Genomic DNA, 15,769 nt, shown 5'->3' on the forward strand with positions numbered 1-15,769 from the left:
AGCAACTCATTAGAAGCAGATACCCTAATAACACAAAGATGTGATGCGCAAGATACCACTATTAACAGAAACAAAAACAGACAAAATCTTCAAGAGCACAGCAGTCTATTATAGCACCAAATAATAATGGATGTTCTTTTTAATTAAGTCATGAAGAAAAGATAAAAATATATTTCATATAGTTAACATGGCAGGGTCACATGCAATCCAATTCAGAAAATATTTCCAGGATTTTTCTTATGCTGGTACCCATAAATGATCTATTTCAATAATTCGAGAAATTGAATTGTGGGAAACGCTATATCCAATAATGCTGGGAAAACTTGCAGTGCCCCTTACACCTTACATTGGCTTGTGTTTGATCGCCTTGACTCTATACTTAATCTAGAGATATCCTCTGAACCTTAGTAACAGTTTCTACCTCCCTAAACTTAGGCTTCAATAACTAGCACCACAGCAGGGACCCTCAAACCTGCCCCACAGTGAGCCTCTGCTTCCCAGGTGCTTCAAGTAGTGCTAACAAGAACTGGTAACAAATCACCTTGCCTCCAAAAAAGGCACCACAGCAACCCTGCTGAGCCAGAGCCCAAGTCAGGAGATATAAAAAGAATGGTGAGGTGGGGAAGTGAAGTCAGATCAGGCAATGGCCAGGGCAGAGGTGATGCTCTAAAGCAAAGAGGGGGCAGGGCATTCTAACCACTCTCCGCCTCAGACAGCACTGCCAGACTAACACTTCAACTGAGACCTGACAGCTCAGAGCTGTCAGCCCTGTGTGTTTTTTCTTTTAGCATCTCTTCTTTTTTCCTAAGTAAATTCCTCAAAGTCATGCAGTGCTGTATCCCCCCAGACACTACGCAGACCCACTGGATCCTTTCTGAAGGGGGTTTCTGTATGGAATTATCCAAAGGCAGACTCATCAAAACAACAGTGCTATGAGTGACCGAAAGAATACCAAGGCAAACTCCAGCATGTTTTTAAAAGTTATTCTCTAAACTTGCTTAAGGAAATTAAGATTAAATTATTATACAAATAAGGAAACACAATAAGAGCTGAGCATTTGAAAACTCTCTTGTCTTTCTCAATATTGTTTATTGTTGTTTTCACAAAAGCAGCTGCAGCATTATTTAACATGTACTTTATGGTAACAAGTACAGACCTTGCACTTTCTCCCACTTTCAAATCTTAAAACTTTCAAGTAAACTAATGTCTCAGGTAGCATTATTGAGATGGCAGGTATGTGGGCCGATACAGTTTCACATTCTGGATGCTTGCAGATGTAAAGGCAGACTTAATTGATTAAACCCACCTTCTGAGTGGCTTCTTTTTTCTTTTTATCCTCTTTCTTCCTTTTCTTGTCTTCCATTAACTGTTCTTCCCTTTCTTGCTCCTTCTCTCTGTTAAAGTAATATCATACCAGAAGGTTATACATCTACATTCACAATTCATTTCTGTAGCAAATTAAATGCTTATAGATGATGTGCAAGACAACATTTCATCTCTGTGACCGAGCAGAACACAGTTATTTCACTTAAACCAAAAGGATGCATAAAACGCACCACATTTAATTATTCTCACATCTTGGTTTATCACCCCTTTTGTAAAACACAACATTAAGTTTAGTTGCAAAGAAGCCTATTAAGATAAGCTTTTATAGTATCTACCTAGAAGAATATATGTGCGCACACACACAGAGGATTAATGTATTTCCACTCAGCAAAGGACTTGATTTGAATATGATAATATCCAGTTGGCTTCTGGCAATATTCCTCACAAATAATGCAATTAATTACAGTACATATGTATTTATCATAATTTAGGTGTTTTCCCATGACATCCTTAGAATGGTGAACATAAAACTCTGATGTTCTGTATTCCGTATTTTTTCTCTACATTTATTAATACTACATGTTTTACATATTTTTACTTGTTTTTAAGGCAGTTACCGAGAGCCTATAAATCAATGTATTCCCTATTGAGTGCACAATTGCATCCTCTCATGCAGCTCAATTAAGACAATCAGGTTTTGCTCCACTCAATTACAATAAAAATAATACATAAACATACCAGCTGAACAAATGTGTGAATCTTAAGAAATTAAGATAATTTATACCTCACATTTCAAAAATAACTTTGAAATGGAACATTTATTCTAATGGCAATAAATTTTACTCTGTATAATCAACTGAGAAAAACCATATAAGCAACCACCTAGTACAACTTCAAAGCTGAAGGTAGGAATGGATGCTTATTGAATTTCAGAGCTAGAAACGGAGATGTAATTCTCAGGTTCCCAGAGAACTGAACAGATAAGGCCTGCAGTACTTATGATTTTATGTGATCAACATAACAAATCCCCAGTTTCACAGATATCACCTAGATTAAGGCCAAGTTAAAAGTGAGTCAAATTAGGCTGAGTGAGGTGGCTCATGCCCATTATGTCAGGGAGCTCTGACAGCACCACTGCACTCCAGCCTGGACATCAGAGTGAGACCCTGTCTCAAAAAGAAAAAAAAAAGTGAGTCAAATTAAAGAAAAATGCTAAGTAAATAACAGGTTTGCAAACACGTCAAAAATCACAAAGATGGTTCCTGAAGGACTCAAGTTTGGGAAGTGGAGATCTAGTTTAATACATTCAATCCACACAAAAGGAACGGAATAAGGACCAACACTGAGGTGGGCTCTCCTGAATAAGTAATTAATCTTTTATTTACAGAAAACAAAAGTTTAAAAAGTTGTTTTACCTACATGTTAAGTTGTCACTGACTTTGTCCACATTCACAAATACTAGACTAGCCTTTCTCCTTCTGCACCTCTAGGCATAAATATACAAAAACCTAATATGCAAAATTCACACAATATAGGATGAAATTTTATTGAAAATTCCTTAGGTCTAATGTTGAATTTCTTTGGAGTGAGATTATGTGTACATCTGTCTAGGTATGAAGCTCCTGGAGAAAATCCACTTGCAGCAGTGTACTGCTTTAAGAAAATGGATTTACAAAAACTGGCCAGATGGATGTTTCCCATCTAAGGTAGGCTGGCCACCAATCCTGTTATACTTGGCTGTAAGAGCCTCTTGCTTCCTCTTGCTGCAAGTGGAGAGAGGAGGGGGTTTCTCATGTCAAAATTGGTATAATTTGGCTTCTGCATTTTATAGTGAAACTGACTGCAGAAAAAAGGATATTCAGGCAACCACAGCCTAAATGTCTGTTTAAATATTCGGTGTTTAAAAAACAGCTAACCTTTTCAAATATTTTCCCTATAAACAGGTAATTCAGGGAAAGAGATAGAAATTCATGCTTACTAGAAGTGAATTTATTTCCAAAACAAATATTTTTCAAAGCTTTCCAGGAGACAGTCTGTGCTTTCACCCTGATTTTTTTTTTTTTTTTAGCATGGATTTGGGTAGAATTTAGGCTTCTCTTTAAATTTTACTTCCTTAGGGAGAATTTACTTTGCCAAACTTGACTTAAAAACTTGCCATTTACTTAAAAATAAATCAAATAGTGTGGGATTCACCTTTCTTCTAATTCATTTGTGCTCTCCATTAAGGCTGCATATTAGCATCATTTGGGGAACTTGAAAAAATCCCTTTGCTGAGTCTCTCTCTGCAAAGGCTACAGAACAAGCAACATCCAGACAGCAATGAACACATTTAGCATCCGGTTTTATGGCTCCTAAATAATATTCGTCACTAAACAGAGTTCTTTGGAAAAACAGCTAATTTGGGGGGTAGGGTAAAAAAAAGTACTAGATGAACCTGAAATGTATGTTTGATCACTTCTGTGATACTCTTTTCAAATGCGTATAACCTGAATATCATCACAAAGAAGCCTCGGACAACTCCGCGTTGATAGGCATTCTACAGAATAACTGGCCTGCAATCTTCAAAAGCTTCAAGGCCAAAAAAGTCAAGGAAAGAATGAGAACTGTTTCAAATGGAAGGAGACTAAAGAGATAACCACCAGATGCAACCTGTGGTCCTTTGGCGATGTAAAGGCATGTAAAGGCGAGCGTCACACTTTTAATGAAGCTGAAAAGTAAGAGAGAGTAACATATCAGCGTTAAGTTTTTCCTTTGGTGGTTATATTGTGGTTCTACAGAAGAATGTTCTTTTTGTTAGAAATACACTACAGTGTTGGTGAAAGGGCTACAGGTGACACTGGGTCAGCAGTTTATTCTCAAATGACTTGGGGGGGGAAGAAGTCTTTTTAAAATCATACAGATTCAAACTCTGTAACTTTGAGATTTTTTTCCCAACACAAAACAAAATCCAAACACCAAACACAAAACCATTGCTCAAGCAGCACCCTAGATCAATTACAAAGAAATCTCTACGAATTTTCAGAAGTCTCCCCAAGTGGTTCTAACATGTGGCTAGAGCTGAGAACCAGTGCTTTAAATTCTTGTTTAAACCTACACTTTAACACCATTATTATCACTGGAAGCGGTGGCTCATGCCTGTAATCCCAGTACTTTGGGAGGCCAGGGTGGGAGGATCGTTTGAGGACAGGAGTTTGAGACCAGCCTGGGCAACATAGTGAGACGTCTCTACAGAAAAAAAAGAAATTAACCAGGTATGGTGGTGCATGACTGTAGTCCTAGCTACTCAAGAGGCTTAGCTGGGAAGATTTCTCGAGCCCAGGAGTTGGAGGCGGAGGTGAGCTATGGCAGCACCACTGCATTCCAGCCCATACTACAAAGCACGATCCCATCTCTTAAGAGAAAATAACATTATTACCCGATTTATACCTCAAAAATCAAACTTCTCATACAGTAACCAACTATAAATGCCAGATGAGTAGGTGGGTCCTATTCAACCATCAGTTGCTTCTAAGTCTGGAGGGCAGGAGAAATCACTCATAGTCTCTCTCATCTCTAAATACACAGCCAGATGTAAAATTCATTACTTCCAAATTGCTATTTAATTCATTCAACAAATTTAGTTAAGTATTTACTAAGTCTTTACTATAGCTCGCCAGGCAATCCTATGTGCACCTCTCCTTCCCTACTTTGTGCCAAGAATGGTTTACAGCTGTGCCTGGTTTCTAGGCAGGTAAGGAGTACAAAGCCCCTCATGGCCCTCGGGGCCCTCAGGGACTCCCAGCCAGAACCCGGGGCTGCTAGCCCAAACCAACCCCATCCATCTACCCCAGCGTGCTGTAGAAATCTTTTTTTTTTTTTTTTTGAGACAGAATCTCGCTCTGTTACCCGGGCTAGAGTGAGTGCCGTGGCGTCAGCCTAGCTCACAGCAACCTCAAACTCCTGGGCTTAAGCAATCCAACTGCCTCAGCCTCCCGAGTAGCTGGGACTACAGGCATGCGCCACCATGCCCGGCTAATTTTTTCTATATATATATTTTAGTTGGCCAGATAATTTCTTTCTATTTTTTAGTAGAGACGGGGGTCTCGCTGTTGCTCAGGCTGGTCTCAAACTCCTGAGCTCAAGCAATCCACCTGCCTCAGCCTCCCAGAGTGCCAGGATTACAGGCGTGAGCCACCGTGCCCAGCCTGTACAAATCTTTTTAATGTATGTCTTGACATGAACAGGTTAGGAAGCACGTGGCTAGGAGCTGGGGGTTTAATACTGCTTCTGCAAGAGACAAATTCCTGTCATTGCTACTTGACTCTTGTCAGTGACGGAAGAACTGAAGTACTGTGTGGGTAAGCAAAAGATAAAGCAAGCACACACTGTATCTAGAACAAATCTAGAATGGTAAGAGGTCAGACTACTCTTAACCTGTAGCGTGAGGAAAGACTACAACAATGTTTTCTTCTTCTTCTCTTTCTTTTTTTCCCACAATAATCGTTAGTTGAAAGAAGTGACTTTTTAAAAGAAAGGCAGTACCTGAATAGAAAGGAAAACATCCAATATTCACCTGTGCCGAGGCATGGCAAGACTCCTGCTCTGCATACAAGTTCAGAACTGATGAGCAATGATGGTGACATTCCTAAAGACCTGCTGCATCCTACAGCAGAACCCTCCAATAGTCTGAGACCCACTGAGGCAAGCGATGGGGCTATGTGGATATCTGGGGAGAGAACATTCTGGACAGAGAGAATGGCAAAGGTACAGAAGTGAGACTGGTGTGTCTGAGGAGGTGCAGGGAGAGTGCAGCACGGGGAGCAAGGGAGCAAGTGGCAGGGGCTCTCCTGAGAGGGAATGCATTTTTCAAATTAACCGGCACACATTTTCTGGTAACTGAATAAGGAATCAAATTGGGACTGGTGTACATAAACACATAAAACAAAACTTCCAAAACCTCTTATTCCCACCTCCAATCAAGAGTCCCCTCTCTCCCCTCAGGTGTCAACAACCAAGCTCCTGCGTCTGTCCTCACAGGCCTGGCCTGCCTCCTCCAGAGCACCCATCACACTGGAGAGAAGGGAGCCAAGTATGTTTGCGTGTCCTGCTGCTGGAGTCTCTGAACACAGGGGACGGGGAGTCAACCCTACTCTTCTTCCTGCCATGGGTACCTGGCACAAATACTGGAACACAGCAGGGCCTCCACGTAAATGTTACCGAAAGGCATGATTAAAGAGTTAACAGGCCGGGCACGGTGGCTCACTCCTGTAATCCTAGCACTCTGGGAGGCCGAGGTGGGCGGATTGTTTCAGTTCAGTTCAAGACCAGCCTGAGCAAGAGTGAGATCCCATCTCTACTAAAAATAGAAAGAAATTAGCTGGACAACTAAAAACATAGGAAAAATTAGCCAGGCATGGTGGCGCATGCCTGTAGTCCCAGCTACTTGGGAGGCTGAGGCAGGAGGATCACTTGAGACCAGGAGTTTGAGGTTGCTGTGAGCTAGGCTGATGCCATGGCACTCTAGCCCAGGCGACAGAGCAAGACTCTGTCTCCAAAAAAAAAAAAAAAAAAAGAGAGAGTGAACAACACTTTCTACCCCTCCCAGGAGAGATGTGTTTAAAGAAAAGCCTCAAAATAATGAACTCAATCATACAATAAACATACATTGAGTGCCTGCCCTCAGTGTGCCGGGCATTCATGTAAGCACTGAGGATACAACAGTGGGCAAACAAAAGACAGTTACCGCCTCAGGGAGTGGACATTCCACATGAGAGACAGACAAAACAGCTGGATAAGAGGCTAGAGTGTCCATAAGGGAAGGGACAGGGAAGAGGGTGCGCTATTTTCCATGAGATGTCCACAGAAGGCTTCTTGTGAGGCAGTGACATTTAGACACTTCAACGAAGAAAATTATCTGGGAGATGGGCGATCAGGTAGAGAGAATATTGAGTTCCAGCACTCCGAGATGGGCAAGTGCCTGGTGTGAGTTTGGGGGCAGGGAGAGGGACATACTCCCTTCTTCCACCTCCATTCACAGCAAGCCTCTCCGACACACGCCCACACCCTTCAGAGTTCTCTGTGCTTCCTTGGTACTAGCCCTCACCCACACCAAAAGAACCAGGCATCTTATTTAAAAGCTTCCCTTCTACCTCATTAATTCATTCAGTATTTCAGTGCCCACTTGATGCCAGGCACCGGGCTGAGGCCGAGAATTCAGCAGCAAACAAGACGCGGAGCTGCCTGCCCTCCTGGTGCTCCGTGTTCCAAGTTTCAGCAGCTCAGTCTCACCCCACAGCCCTCTGGACAGCACCTTCAGGGCAGGAACCTGTGCTCTTCCTGCTCTGCTCTCCATCTGCACTTTGGGGGTGCTCTGAAGAGAGCCTGCAGTGCCTTTGGTGTCTCGAAAGTACCAAAACCCTGGACATGCGAATTCAAGCTGTGAAAATCCCGTAAGAGACCAACTTCTTTCCACAAACTAGAGTCATGACCAGTGGTTCCTGAATTCATGCCCTAAGCCCACTGTGCCTCAAACATGGAGGAGAGGCAGGGCTAACCATTTCACACTTGCAAGTAGTAATCTCCACCAGTATGCTCACGGGAGTAAGATGATTGTTAAGAACCTCAATTTAGACAAACAGCCAGAATTCATCTTGACAGGAAAATGGCAGCAGATGTTCAGGAGCATCTTCCTTTTCTTTAAGGTCTGGATAACCAGCCATAACAGCATGAAAACCTATCCCTGACACTCTGTGGTCAGCAAGTGTGGTAGCACCTTGGGTCCTAGTTCATAACCAACTCCACATAATTGAGGCAAGCAGACCTGAACAGAAATAACAGAGCCAACCAACACATGAACTAAGCTAGAAGCAAACCAATACTATAAAAGAACTAAACACACACACAATTAAGTACAAGTAAGGCTGGGGGAATCAGGATAAGATTGGCAGATTGTATCAATGTCAAAATCTTTATTGTGATTTTGTCCTACAGTTCTGCAAGAAGTTGCCCTTGGTGGAAAAGGCACATGGTATCTCTCTGTTATTTCTTACAACTGCATGTGAATCTACAATTTTTTTTTGACAGAATTTCATTTAAAAAAAAGAGCTTCAAATATTGACTCATCTTTTGGTCACCTCTTTAAAACTTTTTTCAAGGACTTTTACTTTAAACCATTTTGTTAACAGCTCTTTATGACAGTCACATTAGAGTCAAAAGGAATTTTAGAAATCATTTAGTCCCAACATTCACAGAAACGCATTTCCCAAAATATCCTGGAATCTACACTTCATCCCAAAGTGTTCAAATTGTTATAGTTTAATTGATAGTTCCTTGTCTTAAAAAGTACAATTAGATATATGATAGATATCTACACAAAGGTATTTAAAATGTTCCTCTCCCACATAATTCAGAATATAATTCTCTAACTAAGAATTTCAGTGGTGTAACAGTCACATAAGCTGTTAATATCATTTCACTTTGTGGTGGGATATACACTAGCTAAATCAACACCAACTCCAAGCCCCTTCTGCCCTACTTCCCAGGCTCCTTCACAACTGAATTTGGAGATATGATTTATGCTCTGCTAATAAGGTATACTTGTGATTTTAACAGGGAACACCCATCTTCTCAGGCAGCATGGCAGGGAAGACATGGTCCTAGAGCCTACACCTGTGATAGTAGTTTCCTGAATGTGCCAGAAAAGGAAAAAGCTCCCAAGGGACCCCTAGTTCTGTGGTGTGGTGCTAGGAGGCATTTGATCATCAGCTTCTCAAGGGCCTGTGAGATAGCCTCACCAATGCAATGAATAAACCCTACACACCAGTGAGAGTGAATTCTACTATCTGCACACTGAGAACTCAGCCCAGTGCAGATTTGAACAGGGTTTCTCAAAATGCATCTAATATTAATACACATTACTCACACAGACACGTATTTCCTTAGAAGACAAAAAGTAATCTCGGCAATTTATAAGACAGTAAGAAAATAATCAGGCAAAAAAACATTACCAATCATAACCAATTAAAGATTAGTGATACCACATGCATGTTTGGGATAAGAAAAATTAACAAAAGATTGCAATGAAAAGAATTAAGCAAAATGCTCAAAGTATCTATTTAGAGTGTTTTTAATTAAAAATGCACAATGTAAAAAAAGAGCATGTTGGAATACATCCATTCAGGCAGAGGAAATTACATAGTAGGGTACTCCAAATATCTGTGTTGGATTTGTTTTTAACATTCTTTCATTTGCTGGATCTCACTAAGGAAATTTAATGGAATGCTAATGTAATTTGCACATATTAAATTAGCAGACAAGGCCAAATAGCACTGGGGCACAAAAGTCATTGAGACTAAGTGGCTCATGAGAAGAAAACAACATTAAACCTAGAAAAAATAAGGTAAAGGGATTTTTCATTAATTTAGAAGGATGTAGAAATTTCTCCTGCCTTCAGTTATATCCTGTGACATATGACAAGTAATACTTTTATATGTCAGCAACAAAATGTAACACAACTCCCTCTACATCTGGGTTATCTTCCTTTTCTGAGGCTGTATAAAGCAATGCTTGTCAAACTTTAATGGGAATCTTACTAAATGCAGGTTCTTATTTAGTAGGTGTGGATGGTGCCTACAATTCTCCATTTCTAACAAGAAATGCTCCCTGGACCTTACTTTGAGTAGCACAGGTATAATGTACTTGGCTGTTTCTTTTCAAGAAAATAGGGAATTGTAGTCATTTCTCATTGAGTAATAACCTCATTAATATCAAGCTTATGCCTTATTATTTCTTTGTTTTAACACCAAATTACAGTGTAATCTTTATGAAGGTACTTTAAAACGCAATGAAACTCATGTAGTACCAACTACATGAAACTCTGTTGAAATGATGACATTAGGAACACCTAGGACCAACCTGTGCATGTGCAGGCAAGGACAACTGCTAGCTGGATGACAGCAAATGTAAGGCACTAAGGCATTAGCCATCCAACGGTGCCATCAGCTGTAGGGTGAATGCAGATTTCAGAGATGTCAAGTGAGTTTCCCAGTTTTGAGGCAAATGCAAGGAATTGGCTTGTTTGGAATTACTCAAATCAAATAAAGTAAAATAATATATTTTTTAAAACTAAGGCCGGGCACAGTGGCTCACGCCTGTAATCCTAGCCCTCTGGGAGGCCGAGGCAGGTGGATCGCTCGAGGTCAGGAGTTCGAGACCAGCCTGAGCGAGACCCCGTCTCTACTAAAAATAGAAATAAATTATCTGGACAACTAAAAATATATATAGAAAAAATTAGCCGGGCATGGTGGCGCATGCCTGTAGTCCCAGCTACTCGGGAGGCTGAGGCAATAGGATCGCTTAAGCTCAGGAGTTTGAGGTTGCTGTGAGCTAGGCTGACGCCACGGCACTCACTCTAGCCCGGGCAACAAAGTGACACTCTGTCTCAAAAAAAACAAAACGAAAAAACAAAATAAAAAAACAAAACTTGTTTTTACTTTCAGAAATACCACGTGGGAAAAGTTGTAACCAATGATTTGGATAATTTTTCCCTGTAAAGAAGTTCAGGGTTAGAATGATATCTGAAGAACACAGAATTCGAAACCACTTATCCTACGCCTTATATACTCTGGCTGGGCAGCCCAGCAATCTCTAACAAAGAGAGATATGACTTCCTATTCAATCTTAGTACAACTGCGTAGGAAGTTCTTCATATTGCCTTGAGAAATGTCTCCTTATAGCTGCCACCCAATGGTCCTAAGCCTTCCTTTTCAGATCACAAAGAATAAATCTTCCAAATATTTGTAGTTATCCATCATGCATCCCTGAGGTATTCTTAGTTCTTTCAAACATTCTACTCATGACCTATTCCCTTATCGCTGGGGTCATTTTCCCTTAAAGATTTTCCAGTTTGTCTACACTCATCCAATTATTGGGCAAGGCAGGACCAAGGAGAATGGGCCTGCCACTTCATCATCCCAGATGATATACCATTGCCAATACTGTCAAAGAGCCTGTTCATTTTCTTGGAAATCACATTTTACTGAGTAACAGACAGCTAACACCCCTATTTTTTCACAATATTATTGCCTCACTCTTTCAAAACCAAGCACAAGATCTTACACGTATCCCTATTAATGCCCTCTGAGCCAGACTGTCAACTGCCTTCATCACCATGCCCATCTTCCGTGCAGCGCAGGGAAAAGCCTAGAACTACATTTCTCAGAATCTCGTTCCACATATGGTTCCAGGTCAGCAGCCACCAAGAAGAGGCACCCTCTTGAGATCGGGAAGGCAGAAAACAAGTCAATATTCTCTAGAAACAGTTGCAAAAAGACACATGGGTAACAGCAGATAGGACTTTCTACTTCTACAGCAGCTTCCAGATGGCCTAAAGTCATACTGGAGCTACAGACAGCTGAGATCACTGCTTCCCTGGGAACCAGCACTCCAATTTCATCAACAGTAACTGTGGCTTTCCTAAACTTCTTTCCCCAAACTTTCTAATGGTTGTGTGAGCCCTTAATCCCCTATATTAAAATCTTTCCTATTTGGAAAGTCCAATGGATTCTACAAACAAAAAACAAAAAAACCCACCAAAACTATCAGAATTAATAAATGAGTTTAGCAAGATTGCAGAACACAAGATCAATATATAAAGATTGACCATTATTTCCACATACTAACAATAATCAGAAATTGAAATTTCAAAAAAAAATTCCATTTACAGTAGCATCAAAAAACATGAATAAATAGGAGTAAGTCTGACAAAACCATGTAAGCCCTTTACACTGAAAACTAAAAGACACTGTGGATAGAAGTTTTTAAAATCCTAAATAAATGGAGAGCTATAACATGTTCATGAATAAAAAGACTAAATAGTGTTAAGATGTTAATCCCCTAATTAATTTATAGATTCAACAAAATCTCTATATCAAAATTTCAGCAGGATTTTTTGCAGAAATTGACACGTGCCTTCTAAAATTCACAAGGAAATGCAAGGACCCAGAACAGTTGACAACATTTTTTATTTTTTTGAGACAGGGTTTTGCTCTGTCCTCCCCACACCCCCATCCCCCACAAGAGTGCAGTGGTGTCGTCGTAACTCACTACAACTGCTAACTCCTGGGCTCAAGTGATCATCCTGCCTCAGCCTCCTGACTAGCTGAGACTACAGGTGTGCACCACTATGCCTGGCTACTTTTTCTATTTTTTGTAGAGACAGGGTCTCGCTCTTGCTGAGGCTGGTCTCAAACTCTTGACCTCAAGCGATCCTCCCTTGGCCTCCCAAAGTGTTAGGATTACAGGCGTGGAACAACACACCAGGCTGACAACTTCTAAAAAGAACACAGTTGGAGGACTTACACAGCCTGACATTAAGACTTATTATAAAGCTACAATAATCAAAACAGTGTGGTAGTGGCACTAAAATAGAAAGTTCAACAGGACAGAACATAGTCCAGAAATAGACCAACACATGTATGGATCACCAATTTTCAAAAAAGGTGGAAAGGCTTCAACTGAAAAAGGACAGTCTTTTCAACAAAGCGTGTCAGGCCAGCACAGTGGCTCACGCCTGTAATCCTAGCCCTCTGGGAGGCCGAGGCGGGTGGATCACTCGAGGTCGGGAGTTCGAGACCAGCCTGAGCGAGACCCCGTCTCTACTAAAAATAGAAATAAATTATCTGAACAACTAAAAATATATATATAGAAAATTAGCCGGGCATGGTGGCGCATGCCTGTAGTCCCAGCTACTTGGGAGGCTGAGGCAGTAGGATCGCTTAAGCTCAGGAGTTTGAGGTTGCTGTGAGCTAGGCTGACGCCATGGCACTCACTCTAGCCCGGGCAACAAAGTGAGACTGTCTCAAAAAAAAAAAAAAATCATGTCAGAACAACTGGTAGCTATATGTTAAAAAATGAACCTCAATCCATACCTTGTACTATATAAAAATTAACTCAAAATTGATCATAGACTTAAATATAAAACCTAAAACTATAAAAGTTCTAGAAGAAAACTAGGAGAAAATCTTTATGATCTCTGATTAGGGAAATTATTTCTTAGATAAAATACCAAAAAGCACCATTATTAATAGAAAAAAACTGATAAATTTGACTGATCAAAGTTAAGAACTTTGGTTCTTCAAAAGACACTTAGAAGAATGAAAAGATAAGCCACAGTATGGGAAAAAGTTATTTGCAATCACTTATCTGATACAGAATTTGTAAAGAACTCTCAACATAAAGAACTCTCAACAAACCATCCCATTTTAAAAACAGGCAAAAGATTTAAATCAGCCCTTCACCAAAGAAGATATATACATAACAAAAAAACACATAAAAAGAAGTTAACATCACTGGTGATTATGAAAAAAAAGAAAAGAAAAAAAGAAAAGAAATTAAAGCCACAATGAAGATGGCAACACACAGACTTAAAGAATGTCGAAAATTAAAAAGATTCACCATACCAAGCATTGGCAACTGAAACCCTCTCATGGTTAGGAATACAAAATGGTCCAACCACTTCAGAAAACATTTTGGCAGTTTCTAGAAAAGTTAAGCATACACCTACCATATAACCCAGCCTGCTCTAGGGTAGATATGCCCAGGTATCTACCCTAGAGAAAAGAAAGCATATGTCCAACAAAGACTTCTAAATGAATATTCATAGCAGCTTTCCTCATAATAGCTGAAAGCTAGAAACTGTCCAGCTGTACATCAACAGGTGAAGAGATAAACAAATCAAGGTAAAGCATACAGCAGGATGCTGCTCAGCAACAAAAGGGGTGAACTACTGATACACACAACGTGGATAAACCTAAAAATAATTATGTTGAATAAAAGAAGTCAGACAAGAAAGAGTACCTACTGTATGATTCCACTTACATAAAATTCTAGAAAATTCAAACTAATCTATAGTGACAGAAAGCAGATCAGTGGGGTTGGGGGAGAGGTGGGGAAGGGTGAGAAGAAAGGATGATAAATGGGCAAAGAGAGACTTGACCAGGGAAGGGTGAGGGATATGGTCATTCTCTTTTGTATACAATAGTTCAAAACTTAGAAAGATGTATACTTCAAATATAGGCAGTTTATTATATGCCAATTATACCTCAATAAGGCGGCTAAAAGGAAAAATAAAGAACAGGGAAAAAATCTTTCCTACATGGAATACCTAGAATGGCCTCTGTTTCCCTGGCAGAACCCTAACTGATATAGCCCTGTAAGTGAGATCTCTTTATCAGCTGAAATTTCACCCTGGGTGTTCACATTGTTTCCTAAGATGGCAAATCTCTAAACGGGAGATTCTGTATGGATAATATTCCTACAATGGGTGTCAGGTTCCATTTTTCAATGCAATGAAGTCTCCTGTCAGAGAGAGCTTAATAAGGCAAACATCTGAATTTTAGACCTGTATCTTCACATCTCACCACTTTAAGTCTCTGGACCATCATAAATTACCAGCATCTTCACAGGGTTTTTCTTGAACTTTCATTCAATTGGTAAAACCCATATTGTGTGTTTATATAGTAACCCAATCAAAGCTGTTAATTTTTCAACCATCCTTGTGGTTTTGTTTGCCTTAAAATAAGATTCTTTAAGTTCAAAGGACCCCTTGGGTTTTAATGTATTAATAAAATGTGGTAAATAAATCTTTGTTAACATCACCTCACATTTTACGCCTAAAAGTACTTTCCCATACAATACAATTAATATGCCAGGCTCCTAATGACAGCCTCAAATAAGGAGTAGCCTGGACAGCCAACCAGGCTAAAGAGCAGCATCACGGTGAAGGCTATACCACCCATTCTAATATTTATAATCTAGAACCACTAAAAACTATGTTTACACCTCAAGGGCCAGACAAACCCACAAAACCAGAGAAGCACTCTACCCTCAGCATTCCACAGCAAGGAAACTGGAAAGAAAATGAGGACTAGGACTCCACACCATGGCTTTGGAAATAACTACACACTACAGAAGAGTGATGAAACACAGCTCCTCAACAGAACGTTTATCGATTAGAGTCCACAGCTCTGAGGCACATGCTCCTTAGGAGAACTGAGAACTGATCAACAGTAGACAGCGGGGCTGCTTTCACAAACATTTAGGTGCTTTCATTTTTATGTTACAATATTTTTTCTTCTTTGCCTGTTGCCTCCACGCATGGTCCAACATAATTATTCTTTTATATTGAGAGAATAAATAACTGATCTTTGAAATCTATCAGATTGTTAGCAATTCAACACCAAACTTACAGTAAGTTGAAACTCCACTAAAAGGCAATTTGAAAGCAATTAAAGCATGACATATGACTGTCAAAGTATGTGATATACAAATGTATCAAGAGTGATTCAGGCCAGGCGCAGTGGCTCACGACTGTAATCCTAGCACCCTGGGAGGCCAAGGCAGGAGGATCGCTCAAGGTCAGGAGTTCGAGACCACCCTGAGCAACAGCAAGACTCCGTCTTTACAA

The 15,769-nt window shown here is 40.3% G+C and overlaps 1 protein-coding gene across 5 annotated transcripts in view; it reads right to left on the bottom strand.

The window, feature by feature from the left end:
• The window catches only part of TNRC6B (trinucleotide repeat containing adaptor 6B), a 63,446-nt gene extending 61,685 nt beyond the window's left edge, over positions 1–1,761 (bottom strand). For 2 of the 5 annotated variants that reach the window (XM_045554854.1, XM_045554853.1), the window contains exon 1: positions 1,307–1,327. Coding sequence is in view for 3 of the 5 variants with exons in the window: in XM_045554857.1 (XP_045410813.1) it covers positions 1,307–1,363 (57 nt within the window). In the remaining 2 variants the exon portion in view is untranslated. Of the gene's footprint in view, positions 1–1,306 lie in introns of all 5 variants that reach the window. The other 3 variants (XM_045554857.1, XM_045554852.1, XM_045554855.1) reach the window with 3 other exon arrangements.
• Positions 1,762–15,769: the final 14,008 nt, after the last annotated feature.

Source organism: Lemur catta, chromosome 6, assembly GCF_020740605.2.
Source record: "Lemur catta isolate mLemCat1 chromosome 6, mLemCat1.pri, whole genome shotgun sequence".
Taxonomy (NCBI): Eukaryota; Metazoa; Chordata; class Mammalia; order Primates; family Lemuridae; genus Lemur; species Lemur catta.